The sequence below is a fragment of the Crotalus tigris genome, unplaced genomic scaffold, assembly GCF_016545835.1.
Source record: "Crotalus tigris isolate CLP2741 ecotype Arizona unplaced genomic scaffold, ASM1654583v1 scf7180000024398.1132909, whole genome shotgun sequence".
NCBI classification, from domain to species: Eukaryota; Metazoa; Chordata; class Lepidosauria; order Squamata; family Viperidae; genus Crotalus; species Crotalus tigris.
In genome coordinates, this window is record NW_024100566.1 from 141,469 (window position 1) to 158,937 (window position 17,469).

Sequence of the window (17,469 nt, forward strand, 5' to 3'; positions counted from 1 at the left end):
TCATGTAAATGTAAGTTCTAGGACAATTATTTGAGATAAAGATTGTTAAAAGTAAAAGGAAGGAATACAAAGCTAGTTTATTTGACCAAGGTTAAAATAGGAATGTTATCTCTGTTAACCCTTAATGGACTTTTGCTGACCAGAACTGAACAAGGCTTTAAGGATCTATTTATAGATAAGAGATGAAACATCCACAATTGGGATGTGGGGAATATGTCAACCATATGAAAAACAGCTGCACAACTGGACAGTTGAACCCCCAACAATTGCATGTGTGTAAAGGAGGTTTTATTGAGTCAACTGACACACATCTCTGTGGGCACTCCTGGGCCTAAGACTAACGTCATACTCTAATCTAGTGATTCTTAAACTTGGCATAATCTGGGTTTATTGCGGAGGTAATGGAGCAACTGGCAATTGTGAGTCCTATTTGGGACTGCCCATTGCTGAGACAAGGTGTCTGGGGTTTGGGGGTAGGTGAGAGATACTGACCAAGAAAAGGGGTAATTGGATTAAGCAGTTTAAGAACTACTGGTATAATCTACACATACACGTGCTGAAAAGAGTCAAACTGAATGCAATGATAAAGAGAAGGGGATTTTTTTTTTATAAAATGGCAACTCTAGGGATCTTAGGCTCCCTCACTGTGGTGTGACATAAGGGAGTCAAGCTTTTGCTTGGAGAAAAGGTGCAAGCCAGCATTCCAAAGGAGATGAAAAGATTTATCTGATCAGGTTCAACATCCCTAAAGAACTGGGATCACACAGACAGACTCAGAAGGGAACAATTTGTGAGCCATGCCAGTGGAGGAAGAACAGATGGCACTCTAGCAGGGAAAGGGGCCAATCCTTTGTCTGGTTGCCAGGCTGGGTTGCTTCAGTTGAAAATTTTACATACTGATACACTTCACACTATTTTCATTCAGCCACCCTAATATAATCATTGTTTTGATCAACTTTGGCTTGCCAAAATACTCTGAACGGATTTTCTTAATTGTTCAAAACAGCTTTAAATGCTTGTGTCACAATGGATGAGTGTCTTAATATGAGCAGTGCCTGCATTATCAGAACTCTCATCTCAGCACACCTGAAAAGCTATCATTGGACATGCCTTACATATTTTCAAATCTGCCCAGCTTGCATTCTGCAGTTTCTATTCCAACTAAACATATGAAGTCCCAAATCCTGGTAAATAAGGTGGTTACCAAATATCAAATATGTTAAACCATAGTTTGTTTTAACATACATTGTTGAACAAGACACAGTTGAGTAAATTTCTAAAATGAACTAAAATGTGAGGGGAAATAAATCATACATTAATCTACACACTACATTTATATAATATATAATGGTAGTTAAAATGAATTAAGACTGAAATAAAAAGTTCTGCTTTTTAAAATTTTCTGTTCCCAAGAACATCCAGTAGATAGATGCACATTTATCTCAGTATTGACTACTTTTAAGATATGTGGATTTCAACTCCCATATTTCCCCATTCTGGCTGGTGAATTCTGGGAGCTGAAATCCATACATCTTAAAGTTGCCAAAGCTGCCCTGTACTAGAGGACCAACAGTTGCTAAGTTTGAGACTATAAGCTGTTCTATTTTCCATCACCAATTCTTGGAGGATGTGTTTTGAGCACAGTAGTAAAATAGTTGGATTTTATGAGAGGTATTGCCTAGGTTTAAATGACATACGCAGCCAGGCTACTGAAATATCCCATTTATGGAATATATTGGATCATAAGCTAATCTGATTTTGTCCACGAACTAACCAGCTCTGATTATGTTAGAATCCACCAGATTCTGCCAAAGTCAACTCAGTATATTGTATATAATAACTTAAGGGCACAAAAAAAGGCAGTGGTGCATTTTGGGCACTATGTACTTCAAATGATGATCACAACAGCTCACTTAGACCAGAGATAACGGAGGTGGAAACCTCTTAGACTTAAAAAGTTCACCGGATAGCCTTGACTCAACTTCCACCACTCAGCCCATTTCACTAGGCTAATACAAGGATACTAAAGGATCCCTTCCACTTACACTAATCTGGAATCAGGCTGAGATTTGAACTGGAGTAGTAAACAAAGTCCCCAATGCCACCTCTTGGAGTACCGCGGGACTGAGCGTCAGGAGCGCGTTCGACCCGTTTCCACCTCCTTTACTTATCGCGCTTCTAAAGCGCGCCGCGCTCGCCGGCGCATTTCCCATACCCATGCGCCTGTTCTTAATTTTATCCATTCGAAAACCGGTTTGGAATTTAATTCTGAGAAAAAGCTCAGCTCGCCTCGACTCCTTCATCTCCTCCACCCGTCCTTCCTCCACGCGACCGATTGATGAAATCGGCGGCAAAAGGAGATGATGTCCAGCGACGCAGAGACGAGACGGCCGGACGCAAAGAGAAATCTCAGAGAGCGGCACCCGAGGTAGCAACCCCGGCTCCCATCGCTCTCCGGACCATGCAGCAGCGCCTTACCCGTCAGACAACTCGGAGGAAGCGGCGTGGCTCATGGCAGCCGAGGCGATAGAACCGCTTTTCTTGACGCCGCGGATACCGGCACCTACGCGCCTCGCCGCTTCATAGTCTGCTGTTAAGGGAGAAACCAGCAACTCTCCGCCTTCGGCAAGGGGTGGATTGGAGCTGGAGTCCGCCGAGGTCGCCCAATCGACGGCAGGTTACACCCTCAACCCGGGTAGAATGGTGGGAGGCGGGGCCAGTCGTTCGAAGCCACGCCCAGGGTGCACATAAACTGGAGCAGAGTTTCTTCCCTTTCTGCGTAATTTTTGTATCTGTTATACCGGATGTGGTGGGTGGGAGGAGGGAGGGGAAACTAGCAATATGACGATGATGGTGCGGTATTTAAAAAAACGTGTGTAAGTGCATGTACACACAAATATAATTTATCCGTGGGCTCCTACAACATCCAAAATTACAAAAAGGCAACTGCTACTAATTTTTTAAGTAACCCCTGCTTAAGCCTATAACAGTGATGGCAAACCTTTTAGAGACCGAGTGCCCAAACTGCAACCCAAAATCCACTTATGCATTCTCGGGTGCCGGCTGGGTGTGGTCCATTGGCTGGGCGTGGCCCACTGGGTGGGTGTGGCTGTGGTGGTAATGGCAGACTGGGTGGGACTAAAAAGTTCAATCAATCAGTTCTAACTTTGCAAGATTTTTTTTTCCTGCAAGAAGTTGAAATTGACTGATTGAAACTTTTTTTTTTTTTGCACAGTGGTGGAGGCCTAAAGCAAAAAGATTTTATAAAACCCAGCTGAAGGCCTAGGACTGGGGTGACGGCATACGTGCCCTCAGAGAGGGCTCTGAGTGCCGCCTCTGGCACCCGTGCCATAGGTTTGCCACCACTGGCCTATAAGCAATGGTGGGACTCAGCCAGTACGCACCAGTCCGGCAAAAGTGGTAGCTAATTTTTGTTGTCCAAGCCCAGAATGTACTTCCTGAAGCGGCATTCACACAGAGAACCAGTTGTTCCCATATTTGAATCCCATCACTGCCTATAAGGTAAACTTTTCCAAACAAAATAACCTTGTAACCAGTGGTGAGATTCAACCAGTTCGCACCAGTTCTATAGAACTGGTAGCTAATTTTTTGTTGCCCAGGCCCAGAATGGACTTCCGGAAGCGGCATCCACACAGAGAACTGATTGTTCACATATTTGAACCCCACCACTGCTTGTAACCCTTGGGTAATAGTGTGACACCAGCTAGATGTCAGCAAGATGAAACAAAGCAAAGAAACTTGAGTTCCAAAAGTGTGCAAGGGTTATTTGCAGCGTAGAACTATGAAGGCCAAATGTGACTTTTAGGCTCATGACTCAGCATGCATATTTTCCAGTGAGACAAACCAAGACAGGAAGATCATTTTATTACAATTTATCAGAATATTCAGACAAAAGAGATTCCTCTCATTCAAAGAGGGAGCCCCAATCTTTAGCTTACAACACTTTTTATAGTTAGCATAACAAAGAAACATTCAAGAGGAAAGTTGATTGGACATGATAAAAGTAACCTCCCCTTTGCATAGGGAATCAGTCACATGTGGTCAAGCATCTTACACATTTGCATCCCATAATATAGGGGTGTCAAATTGCCAGTCCGTGGGCCGGATGTGTCAGTGAAACCGCGCCTACTCCATTGCCTGCAATGGAAAAAAAGTCACAATACGTTGTGACATGTCACATGATGTTGCGAGTTTGACACCCCTGCCATAATATCACACATGTTTGTTAAAAAGAGGTCTGATGTCAGAAGCCGCGTAAATTGTAAGGAAAAAGGTTGTTTAGGGTTTGCTAAAGAGATAAACCAGACCCCAATTTGTACTAACAAACTTTTTCTTATCTTCAGATAATCTTCAGCCTGTTTATTTCTTCAATTTAGGAATGTTAAAAGCTATTCCTAAATTCCTGTCTGTACTGTACCTGAACAGAGAACATAATCAATCTGAAAATTTATCTTTTCAGTTTAGAAATGTTAAATGCTATCTAACCAATATAGGATACAACTATCCTATATTACAATCTGTAATGAACTATTTTAAAAGAGAGAAAATACATCAATTTAAAATACAAAATAACTGTTGAAGGGTTCTGTAACAGGAACAAAAAAAAATTGTTTAGCCTAACTATTGCTTTTGTAATTGTCGTTTGCGTCAGGGATAAATTTCATGTAAGTGTGGGAAACGTGTACATGGATGGGATGTACTGAAGGAGGGAATAAGGGAGTGTACAGGAATGATTGATGTCTTCTTTATGATGTAATGGCTCTGTTGTCTGATTTTCATTGGCTTACAAAGTTTATAAAGCAATGCTACCAACTTTCTAAGATGTGGCACTTCTGGACGTAATTCTGTCAGCATTCCAGATTTTTTGCCACCCGGCTGTTTTATTTGATCAATTAAAGCACTGTTTCCTCAAAAAACCTCTGTTTGAGTTGCCTGATTAGACTTTTAATGGTATCTCAAATTTAAGTAAGGGCCAGTGACCTTATACCAGGGGTGTCAAACTCGCAACATCACGTGACGTATTGCGACTTTGTCCCCATTGCCAGCAATGGGGTGGGCATAGTTTCGGCATGACGCATCCAGCCCATGGGTGGGCAGTTTGACACCCCTGCCTTACACTGTGTTAGTTAACAAATTACAAAATCCATGTCATTTGTCCCTCAGCTGTTTCAGAGAGATGATGGCATCCACAAATGTGCTATTAGAGAATATAAAGATCAGGAGAAGGAAGGTCCATAGGACATGTTGCCCAAGACCCCAAGGCTGAGAGTGCCATTGTCCCATATGTTTAATGCTTAAAATATTCCTCCTTTCTCTTAAATCTACTTTTATTTTACTGGCTTTTGACTGCATTTCTATCAAGCAGTTGCAATTTTTATCTTTGTAGAAATCAATGTTGTTGTTTTTAATCTTGGGAACTTTAAGATGTATGGACTTCAACTCCAGAATTCCTAGGGAATCCTCCTGCCTTATGTTGGCCAGGGAGTTCTAGGAGCTAACATCCATACATCTTAAAATTGCCAAGGTTGAACAGCACTGGTATAAACCCTTTTGTAAATTTTGAACTGAAGTGGGATACAAATGATATATATTCTTAATCAGCACAGCAATCATATCTGTCATTGCAATAGATCGTCCTGGGAATCCTTCCTCCATGTTATACCTTATACTTTTCTGGGTGCTGGTACATCATCAAGGATATTAAATGAGTTACTGAGAGACTGGCAGCAACATTATTTCTACCATTTGGAGCAAGAGGCAATGTAGCAACACTGAGTTTATAGCAGATGACACTATAGTATTTAGGCCTGTTCCATCATGCAGTTATCATTTTAGGGCTTGTCATCTCTTGAAACCTTTTTCTCAAAGTCAGCTCTAAGTTCTGATCTGGAAGATGTAATCAGAAAGAATGTGCCTCTATTAGCTGATACTGAATCTTTAAATACGGTATTTAATTTTAGCTATCTATTAAATCCTGCCCTCTCAAGTGCTGCTATTTTGCTTCATCATGGCAGGAGAAAATTGCTGGAAGGCATGAACAAAGAACATTGAAAGGGCATATCAAGAGTATACATGCCCACTAGGGTCACCCAAGGTGTGAAGATCATCCCAGCTGCCCAGCTAAAGCAAGCAGACACCTAACTGGGCAGCAGCAACATAGATCATTGGAAGATGCCAGAGGCAGATGATCACTTTACTGACAATCTCAAAGGCATCAATTCATATTGGTAAATATGGTAAACCCCTCCCATATTTTTACCAAAAAACCCCACATGAATAGAAATTATTAAAAGATGATGTACCACAGGATGATGGGCTCCCTCAGGTCAGATGATACTCAACACTGTATCAAGGAAGAGCTGAAAATCTTTTGGAGTCCTAATGGTATTTATGATGTGACTTGATTAAAGGCTTTGGGATGTCTAGTTGTTGATGCTGTCATATGGGAACAGAAAATCTGAAGTTGCAAAAACAGAATTACAATGGGAAATATGGAAGATAAGCATAAAAATGAGAAGGCGGAGTAAAAGATGAAAGGAAACAATTACAAACGGGCATGTTTGGCGAATTGAGATGGACCAGGATAGGGCACTTTCAGTCAGAATATCATATTATTATTCAAAACATGAAAAACAAAGACTTAACAGAATGTGCAAACAGTCATAAAATAACCTTCATTTCACATGCTAACAAAATAATGTTTAGAATCATCCAACAAGCTCTACATGGAAAAAGAGATGCTAGATGTGCAAACTGGCTTTAGAAAAAAACTGGGGAATACAAGACATTATTGTTAAAGAATGCTAGATAAATGAGAAAGTAAAAACAAAAACAAAGTTACAGAAAGGGCTTTGATTGTGTTTATTACATCAAGCTGTGTAATGCACGTAGAAAATTGGGAATTCCAGAACATCTCCTTGTCCCAATGAGAAACCTATATACAAAGATGGATTTTGAAGAAGCCCAATAAGAAGGCTATTTCATCCTTTTGAATTTTAGTGTTGGAGAAGACTCCAAAGCAGGGGTGGGCAATTAATTTTCCCAAAGGGCCACATGAGAAACTGGAACGCTTGTGGAGGGCCACTGCTGTTGCCCTAACCCTGCCATCCCCTGCCATCAATGCCTGCCCCCCACCAATATCAATGCCATAGGCCAGACAGAGAAGCCGAAGGGCCAAATGTGGCCCCAGGCCATAAAAGTCTGCTCCAGAGAATAGTTGAGTTCTCATTTAAGGTACAAATAACCAGATTCAAATCATCCTACTTAAGATATATTATGAGAAGATCTAATTCTCTGGAGAAGAATCAAAATCAGAATTGAGCTGGAAGGGACCTTGGAGGTCTTCTAGTCCAACCCCCTGCTCAAGACTCTAATGCTGGAAAAGGTGGAAGAGGACAACCAGTAACAAGGCAAATGAACTCAGTTATAGCGGTGATGGGGACAGATTGTAATAGATAAAATCTTTCTGTGTAGTTGCTGACAGTTGATAATAACGTCATGGTATATCAATCAATTACCCAACCATTAAATTAACTAATTTATGACATGAACTTATGCACTTATTCATAGCATGGGCCTGAAATTTAGGATATTTCAGCTGTCACCAAACTACAAGTCCCAGAATGCTTCACCCTTGACTTTCCAACTAGAGCTACTGAGTGCATAAGGGCCACACATTCTCCATCCCTGACAAGTTTCATACGCCAGCCAGAATTTAGTTTTACGGTGTTGAAGGAAAAGTCTTCATCATGGTTCAGTCCAAGCCAGGAATAAACAACATGGCGACTGCTTTAGAAAAAGGTTGCAGTTTATTGAAGAGGAGAGCCAGACAGAAAGATGGCTCTGGAAGAAAAGAGAGAGAGCACATGTAGGGAGTGGGTTTTTATACCCTCTGGGGCTTTTGAGGTTCTTTCCTATTCCTGTTTGAGGCTTTGTATTTCGTGTGTCATGTATTCTGACCTGAGTCTAGGTGTGCCCTTTGGCATCTGGGGTTAATCCTATTATGTCTGTTTTAGAGTTTGGGTGGGGTATGTAGATTTTAGATGTCTTTGTCTTCCTAAACTTCTAGCTGGAGTCCTCCAACCTTTGTGGATTATTTACATCTGCATTTCTACAGAGCTGGTTTCTGCTTGGGGGAAGGGGACTTGGGGCTATTAAGAAAAACTGGGCATGCTTTTCTGCCTCTTTAAGATCCTTTGAGGAAATATATTTTTCTGCTCTTTTAATATTTCCTTCTCTGGGGGGCTGACTTCCCACAACAGTTAACGGTCACCAAAGTGCTCCCATATTATCACTAGATTGCATCCATGGATCTTCAGAATATTTCTCAAAAACTATAAAGTAAAATAATAAATCACAAAAGTGAAAAATACCTTCAAATCTCACAAGACTGCCCGATCTTGTAATAAAAGTTTTTGCATATGTTTTCACATGAGTTTTCAAATGATGCACATGTGAGATCTGGTGATATTTTTGCGTCGATTTTTGTTAAATGGTTTAATTTTTTACTTACTTTTTAATCATGGGTGACTAAGCCAACATACAAAATTACATACTAGCATAGTAAAGTTGCAGATCCTAGCTCCAGGAGATCAGTCTTCTGCTGAAGAGAAAATATCTTGCTGCTTCACCACAAAGCAAGCAAGTGCTGAAAACCTCATTCACTTTGGCACTTGACATCCCATAATAATATTTCATTTGTCATAGGCATAATATTAAGAGCCTCATTACTTTACATGATTGGAGGCATTGTCAGCTGCATAAAATGTACACAGCCTGGGGATGCACATCATGACACATGGCCTATAACTTTGTTTTTAAAAAGACATAAATATATACTGAGGCTTCTTCCTGTGCCTTACCTGAGCTAATTACTTATTATAGTTGCTCACCAGCTTCTCATCCACTAACAATCATTAATTTCTAAAGTATTCTTTTAGCTCCCTTCTCATGGAGTCACTATAACTGAGTTTTTAGAATTTGTCTTAATCGTAATTTGACAATCTTTGAGGGCACACAAGCATATTTTTAGACAGAGGGTGGGCTCAAAAGTCTCTTTCTTGTCAGAAAAGTGGAAGCAAGGGGTCCTGGCGCAGAGCAACACCTTTTGGAGGTAACCCTTTTTTTCAATTCTTTCTTTTATGTGCTTACTTTATTAATCTATATCTAATTTATCTTTATCTGTCTGTCTGTCTGTCTGTCTGTCTGTTTATTTGTATCCCAGGTTTATTATTTTTACAAATAAGATTCTCATTTGGACACACTCAGAAAAAGGAAAGAGAAAACACAAATTGGTTCTGTGAAGGAGTTGAAACAATTGAATGCAAGATGGGCATTTGTGGAGGAAGGTCAGAAAAGTCAAGATGGCAGCTTCAACCACAAGATCAGACATATCCCTTTTTAAATGGACTGCATATTAAAAAGGGAATAAGGCTTCAGTTGGTTAGCCATGGCTGCTACTGATTTTTTTTTTTTTTTTTAACATTCTCCTCATCCCCAACACACATGCAGAGGTGCATTTGAATAATAAAAAGCTTTTGAAAATAAGCCAAGCATCCTTTCTGGTCTCCAGAAGTAGGTCACTCACTTCTGATGTGGCAAAAGGAAATTCCACACCAATATATTCTGTCCTCAGCCCTGGCGCAGAGATAACTCGTGGACTATCCCATTTTTTTCCTAGTATGCATTTTCTGTGTATATTTGATTATATTGTCTCAGCTGTAGTGTGGTGTTTATCACCTCATTAAATGGACTGGATGTGCCCACCAAAAGGAGTGGAGATCAAAACACCTCCTCACCAGCAATCAACAACCAGTTTAGAAGAGATTAATACCAAGATTAATACTAGACCAGTGATGGCAAACCTTTTAGAGACCAAGTGCCCAAACTGCAATCCAAAACCCACTTATGTATCGTCGGGTGCCAGATGGGTGTGGCCCATTTGTGGGTGTGGCCAATTGGGTGGGTGTGGCCAATTGGGTGGACGTGGCTGTGGTGGTAATGGCAGACTGGTGGGACTAAAAAGTTCAATTAGTCAATTACAACTTTGCGAGATCTTTTTTTTCCCTGTGAGAAAATTGAAATCGAAATTGATTGAACCTTTTTTTTTTTGCACACAGAGCGGAAACCTAAAGTGAAAAGGTTTGATAAAACCCAGCTGAAGGCCTAGGATCTGGACTCTGCGTGCCACCTGTGGCACGCATGCCATAGGTTCGCCACCACGGTACTAGACCATCAGTCAAGAAGTAAACAATACTCCAATCAAGGAACTATCAACTCAAACAAACAAGCTATCAGTAAACAACAGTTTAATTAAGGAACCACCAAGAATACTCCCACCAACTGCGGCAGGCAAGCCACTGTTCATTTATTGGTATCCCACCTTTCTTTTTTTTTTTGCAAATAATTCAAGGCGGGAAACATGTTCAACCCATCATCTTCCTCCTATTTTCTCCTTTGAGATGGATTGGGCTGAGAAAGAGTGACTGGCCCAAAGTCACTCAGCTGGCTTTTGTGGCTAAGGTAGGGCTTGAGCTTACCTCGCCTGCTTTCTAGCCTGCTATCTTAACCACTAGACCAGGGGTAGGCAACCTTGACTCTTTTATGACTCATGGACTTCAACTCCCAGAATGGCTGGCTCAGGAATTCTGGGAGTTGAAGTCCACAAGTCATAAAAGAGCCAAGGTTGCCTACCTCTGCACTACACCAAATTTGCTCTAATATATAAAAAGAGAGCAAACCTCACTCCCTTCTAGCACTGATGAAGTTATCTAGTTTGGTAATAAAACGCCTGCAAGAAAACAATCAAACTCACAGAGCATCAAAAACCCACAGTTCAAGCTACAAATGCTCTCTTCCATCAAAAGCCAGTAAATGTAGCAATTAAGGCATCAAACTAGAAACTGGAGACTATGAGTTCTAGTCCCATCTTAGATAAAAAGATAGCTGGGTGACCTTGGGCTAATAATCATTTCCTCTTAGCCCAGAGAAATAGGAATGGCAGACTACTTCTGAAAGTCCTTACCAAGAAAACATCACTCTTTCATTCAGTTACCAGAGGTCAACACTGACTCAAAGGTACACACACAAAAAGATCATCTAGGGAAAAAGTACTCCTACTGCCCCAGCTATCAGAGGGATAGAATCAAGATCACGTGAAGTATTAATACCACTTTACAATGCCTTGGTAAGGCCACACTTGGAATACTGCATCCAGTTTTGGTCACCACGATGTAAAAAAGATGTTGAGACTCTAGAAAGAGTACAGAGAAGAGCAACAAAGATGATTAGGGGACTGGAGGCTAAAATATATAAGGAACGGTGACTGAAATTGGGTATGTCTAATTTAACAATGAGAAGGATGAGGGGGGATATGATAGCAGTGTTCCAATATCTCAGGGCCTGTCACAAAAAAGAGGGAGTCAAGACAGGACAAGAAGCAATGGATGGAAACTAGTCAAGGAGAGAAGCAATCTAGAACGAAGGAGAAACTTCCTGACAGTTAGAACAATTAACCATGGAACAACCTGCCTTCAGAAGTGGTGAATGCTCCAACACTGGAAGTTTTTAAGAAGAGACTGGGCAGCCATTTGTCCAAAATGGTATAGGGTTACCTGCCTGAGCAGGGGGTTGGACTAGATGACCTCCAACCAAGGTCCCTTCTAACTTTATGATTATTATTATTATTATTATTATTATTGATCATCGCACAGTCAGCCAGATGTTCAGACTGGATTTGGCATTTTGTCTACCTATCAAGTCCTTACCCAGGACCTGGGATAGGCAGATGTGGATGTTTGATGGTATTACAGATATCGTCGCAGGATGGAAGCAGTTCCTAATAAGGCCGCCTTTTGCAATTGACTAATAGCGAATTTGTCAATGCCAATGGTGTTCAAGTGGTGCTCCAGTTGTTTTGGGATTGCACCCAAGGAGCCTATGACTATTGGTACTACCCTTGCTTGCTTTTGCCACAGTCTTTCTATTTCTATTATTATTATTATTATTATTATTATTATTATTATTATTATTATTATTATTATTATTACTATTATTATTATTGGAGCTGAAACAGGGAGGAGCTGCTTTTCAGTGGCAGTGCCAAACTTCTGAGAGTTCCCAAACAGAGATCTGTCTGGCACCAGAAATGAATACATTGGGAAGGATATTGAAACCAGAGCCTCTCTTGCTTTACATATTTTTGTTCTGTTCTTTCACTTATGAATTTTTGTTTTATGTTTTTAAACATGTAGCAGATGCTTTGAATTTATTTTCTATTATATCAGTTGCCAAGAGCTGAATTGTGGTGGGGTCAACATGTAAGAAGTAAATAAGCAAAGCTGAGAAAGAAGGTAGGGATCATAGCAGTAAGGATGCTATTGCTAATGAAGAGGAGGGCCAATTATTCATGGATTAGGACCCACTGGCTTTGCAAACTCCTTTGTTTACTAGTTAATTCTGCAGTTAATTACTCCATCAGCTGTGCATGTTTTTACTCACTAGAGGGATTAAATCACTTTAACACAAGCTGCATAGAACAGAAAATAGCCTCTTTCAAAGACTTTATTTCAAAATAAGGAGCAATTGTATTGCCAATTTGTAAGAAATAAAATGCTCTCTAAAATGATGACAGCTGATATCTAAATAAACAAAAAAGAAATGGTTATTGCCACTGACGCAGAGAGGAACAATATGCCGTGCGTGTGTGTGTGTGTGTGTGTGTGTGTGTGTGTGTTTATGGGTGGCACATTGTTCTGGTGGCCCACAGGCCAGATGGGTCATGTGCAGGCCATACCCACCACGGCTCTGCAAAGGCAAAAATGTTGTGATATGTCATGATACTCATGTGATGTGATCGAGTTTGACACCCATGCTCTAGTCTAGGGGAATGGGATTGTATTTAAGAATAACTGAGTTGGAAGGGACCTTGGCGGTCTTCTAGTCCAACCCCCTGCTCAGGTAGGAGACTCTGTACCATTCCAGACAATTGGCTGTCCAACTTCTTCTCAAAAACCTCAAGTAATTTCAGCACAAGTGAGTACAGGTCAACTTAAAACCATTCATTTAATAGTTCAGGATTATGATGGTGCTGAAAAAAATAATTTACAACCTGCGCTCAGAGTTACCAACCCCACAGTCATGTAATTGCAATTTGGGCACTTGGCAACCAGCTCACATTTATGATGGTTGCAGTGTTCTCTGTTCATGTGGTTGTGATTTGCAACCTTCCCAACTATGTTCTCAGAAGCAAAGTCAGTGGATGACTTTAGTTGGCAACCATGGTAAAAATGATCATAAAGTAAGGTCTGGCCATGTGATGACTTTCTTAATAACCACATCCCAGTCCCAACTGTCATAAGTTGAGGGTTGCCTATATGACTAAAGGGCACCTACATGGGAAATGTTTGTTTGGAATAATAATTACCCACATATTATAGGGAGGAATATCCTAAACCAGTATTTCTCAGTCTCGGCAACTTTAAGATGTATGGGCTTCAATTCCCATAACACCCACGCTGGCTGTGGAATTCTGGGAGTTGAAGTCCATATAGCTTAAAGTTGCTGAGACTGAGAAACATTGTCTTAAACAGATAGAACGGAAGCAGAAGAAAAATCTGGAGGTAGTTGGAGTTGAAAGTGATAAGTACATTTAACTCTTTTTGTAATGCCTAAAAAAACCGCTCTTTGTATATTTCTCCTCCTCTGTCTGGCTATCACTTCCTCTGCATGTCATGCAGTTTCCGGGGGGGGGGGAGGGGGTCCATGAGGCCTTGTCAAACAAGTAAAGCTCTGTTTTTTATCTACAGCTCACTCCTGTCCAGTTTTGTCTTTCTCTTTAAGGGGCAGTGTGGTGGCTCAGTGGTTAAGAGGCCCAGGTTTGAGACCCAAATTTCATGTGATGGGGTGACTTACCGTCCTCGCCCCAGTTCCTGCCAACTTAGCAGTTTGAAAGCATAAATATGCAAGTAGACAAATAGGTACCACTTCAGTGGGTCAGCAACAGCAGTGGTCTGTGATGTCATGCTGGTCACATGACCACAGAAACAGCTCAATGGCCTTGAAACGGAGATGAGTGCCACCCCCTGCAGTCGGCAACAACTAGCAGAGTAAAATCCTCAGGACCTCCTTTACCTTTTACCTCTTTCTCTTTCCTTCCTTTTCCAGTACAGTTGCCTTTCCTCTTCTTTCATTTCTGTCTTGTTTCTCTTCTTTTGTTGTTCTGAAAAGCAGACAGGGAAGATGTGGGTGTGTACTTGTGTGTTTCTCTGTGTGAGACTGATTGGTACATGCAAATGGAGAAAGTCACTTAATTTTATAAATGGGGTAGCTTATTTACAGGCAATTAATTTTAATCATAGATATTTGCTTAAGCATTATTGCCATTAGACTGTGCTTTCCAGCAGGGATATATATATATATATATACACACATGTTTACAAAGGAGAGGAAAATGTTGAGAAGTGATTTCATCTGAAATGGGCAGCCTTAAGCTGAAGATGAAAGGAACCTGTGCATTACAAAGGACAATTAGCTTTGGAATATACATTCAGTGACAAATAGCTGAATTTGAATTTCATTGCTGGATTTTTTTTCTTTGATTAGCTGCCTTAAGCGAACTCTGCCAGTGAAAACAGGATAGATACAAATCCTGGAAAGAATGACATGGATTCAGGAAAATAAAGACAAGTGATTTAATTTGCTCAATGGTTAGAGAATGTCCCCAGCCTGAGTCTATTTGTATGCCGGGGAACTTGAATAATGATGGCAAAAATAACAAACATGGTTAAAACAGATGGTGTTTACATTAAAATAAAATATAGTTTATGTAACCATGGATTCTCTACTTAGCTAGAATAGGCTGGATGAATAGATCAGTTTTAAGCATATAAGCAGACTTGGGCAAGTTATTTTCTGAGCAGTAGTTTGCCCTAAAAACCATCATTAATAAAGATCTCTCAAAACTAGAAGTTCTGCTAAAAAAAATGGAAGTGTAGCTAAGATAGACAGTTCTTTACCTAGTTAATATAGTCATGGACTGAGTTATTTATGTAACAGAATAACAGAGCTGGAAGGAATCTTGGAAGTCTTCTAGTCCAGGGCTTTTCAACCTTTTTACCCATTGTACCACTTTTAGGATATGGCATGACTTTGGTTGGTATGTGTACTACAGTGATTCTGTATGGTTGATATAGTCTGTTGGTTGTTTCTGAGATGCTTTTGATATATCACAGTGCTAGCTTGTGTAGCTGTGTTATAGTGGGTTAATTGGTCAGGCAACCCTAAGCAAGGGCTTTTCAATCTTTTCACCCATTGTACCACTTTTAAGATATGGCAACATCCTAGTACCACTAGTCGCCTAGCAAGGTGTCAAAAACTTGATGACCCCCCCCCCAAAAAGGAAAAAAGTGATAAAGTACAGGTAGACCTCGACTTACAACAGTTCGCTTAGTGACTCTTCGAAGTTACAATGGAACTGAAAAAAGTGGCCCCCAAGCCATAGCCGAGCAAGACACCTGCCTGCCCGCCTGGCAGCGCTCTTCCTCCTATCCAAGGTTTTCACTGTTGTGAGCATTTCTCTTGAGTATTGGCAGCGAGGGTGGGGTGGGGGGGTGTTTTGGTTTTTATTCCCCCCATCTGCTGGGTGGTTGCAGCAGGTTTTGGTCACTTCACAAGACCCTGGGACACTGTGACCATCATAAATATGAATCAGTTGCCAAGCATCTGAATATAAATCACAAGACCCTGGAGATGCTGCAACATTCCAGCTGATTGGTGCTTCTTCAGGGCTCAGCAGAAGCACCAGGATCAGTGCTGCTTTCCAGCTGGAGCCTGGTGCTGATCCTGGTGCTTCCACTAAGCCCTGACAGCCCCAAAGAAGTGCCAATCAGCTGGAAAGCAGCACTGATCCTGGCGCTTCCACTGAGCCCTGACAGCCCTGCAGCTCCAGCCGTCTCTCGCTCAGACTTGTGTGGTGCTGCCACCGGTTCAGCTCATTCCCCTCCCCCGCTACCACTTTTCTAGGATGATCGCGTACCACCTGCCAGGTGCCAATGTACCACAGGTGGTACCCGTACCACTGGTTGAAAAGCCCTGTTCTAGTCCAATTCCCTGCTCAAGCAGGAGACCTTATTCAATTCCAGACAATTGGCTGTATAGTCTCTTCTTAAATGCCTCCAATTATTTTATTTGTTCACTCACACATTCATTTTTGTGACTTCAAGTCAGTGTTGCCCGTTGGCAACCCCTTAGATTAGTCCCTGCACTTTTTGGGGGGAACTGGCTTGCCCTTGGTTTTTTTTCCCCTAAGGCTGAGAGAGAGAGAGAGTAGCCCAAAGTAATCCTTATGAACTCTTATGAACAGCTGAACTCTCTCAGCCCTAGGAAGAAGGTAATGGCAAACCAATTCTGAAACCTTATCAAGAAAACTGCAAGGACTTATCAACATAGTTGCCAGGAGTCAACAATGACACACGCACACATCCACAAAGACTAATTTCATCCTGTTGTGCCATCTGCTGAAGGTAATTCTAATATTATGACTTTAAATCAGCATCGTCACTAGTTGAAAATCAATGTTCAAACAGTGGGACCAGTAAGAGGATTTAAATACCCATTTATTTGGGATTCTACATTCACCTGGTTTACCCATTCTACGAGCTGTGCTGAGAATGGAATCCATTCAACAAGATAGTTCAACAAGCATCCTACCCTTGCTGGTGATGGTTAATGCCTCACATTCCATACTGTCCTCTGAAATAGGCTCTTCTCTACAGGTGACATTCCTGGTTAGTTCAGCTCTTCCCAATTCAGCAGAAGATAACAACTCCTGATGCCAAAGGATGGGGGCAGAGAGTGGTGGGGGGCAAGTGGAATAAATGTATTCACCTCCTCGCTTAGCCCCTTTCCCAGGTCTTCACTTGTTATGCTTCACATCATCCTGGATCTTTCTGGCATACAGTTCCTGCAGGTTGCTCTGCTGTCTTTATTTTCCATTACCGACCCCACAGCCACTGAAATGTGCCTCTGTGCATTTTCTCTCCTCATCTGCCCATGTGTAGTAGGCCTAATGAGCATCCCCTAGAGCTGAAAAACAGAGTATCAGGTGCCTCTTGCGGGGTCATAGTGTGTTCAGCAAAACACACAGCTGCTGGCTCTAAAAACACAGAGCATAATGTGAGGTGTGATATAACAGTGGGCTTAAGATTTAAAATAATAAGATATCTTCTAGACTGGTAGCATTTGACTTGCCACAAGGACAGAATCTATGCTGGAATCCTTTCCATATAGTGAGCCAGCCTACCCCACCCCAGCAATGAGAATTGTCCAAAATTCAATAAAAAATGTAGATCTTTGAAAGACACATACAAAGCCCCCACCCCCGAAGATGAATAGCAAAACAGTGCAACCTCTTTACTTCTGGGACAAACCACAACATCTCTTTATTTTGAT

At 41.3% G+C, this 17,469-nt stretch overlaps 1 protein-coding gene across 4 annotated transcripts in view; it reads right to left on the bottom strand.

Moving 5' to 3' along the window:
* ABHD12B (abhydrolase domain containing 12B) overlaps positions 1–17,029 on the bottom strand; it is a 43,310-nt gene extending 26,281 nt beyond the window's left edge. The window contains exons 1-2 of one of the 4 annotated variants that reach the window (XM_039329465.1): positions 16,729–17,029; positions 14,152–14,239 (exon numbers count right to left, since the gene is read on the bottom strand). In XM_039329465.1, coding sequence (XP_039185399.1) covers positions 14,152–14,239; positions 16,729–16,762 — 122 coding nt within the window. In that variant the 5' untranslated portion in view covers positions 16,763–17,029. Of the gene's footprint in view, positions 1–2,478; positions 2,709–14,151; positions 14,240–16,728 lie in introns of those variants that run through there. The other 3 variants (XM_039329464.1, XM_039329467.1, XM_039329466.1) reach the window with 3 other exon arrangements.
* Between the last annotated feature and the right edge of the window lie 440 nt (positions 17,030–17,469).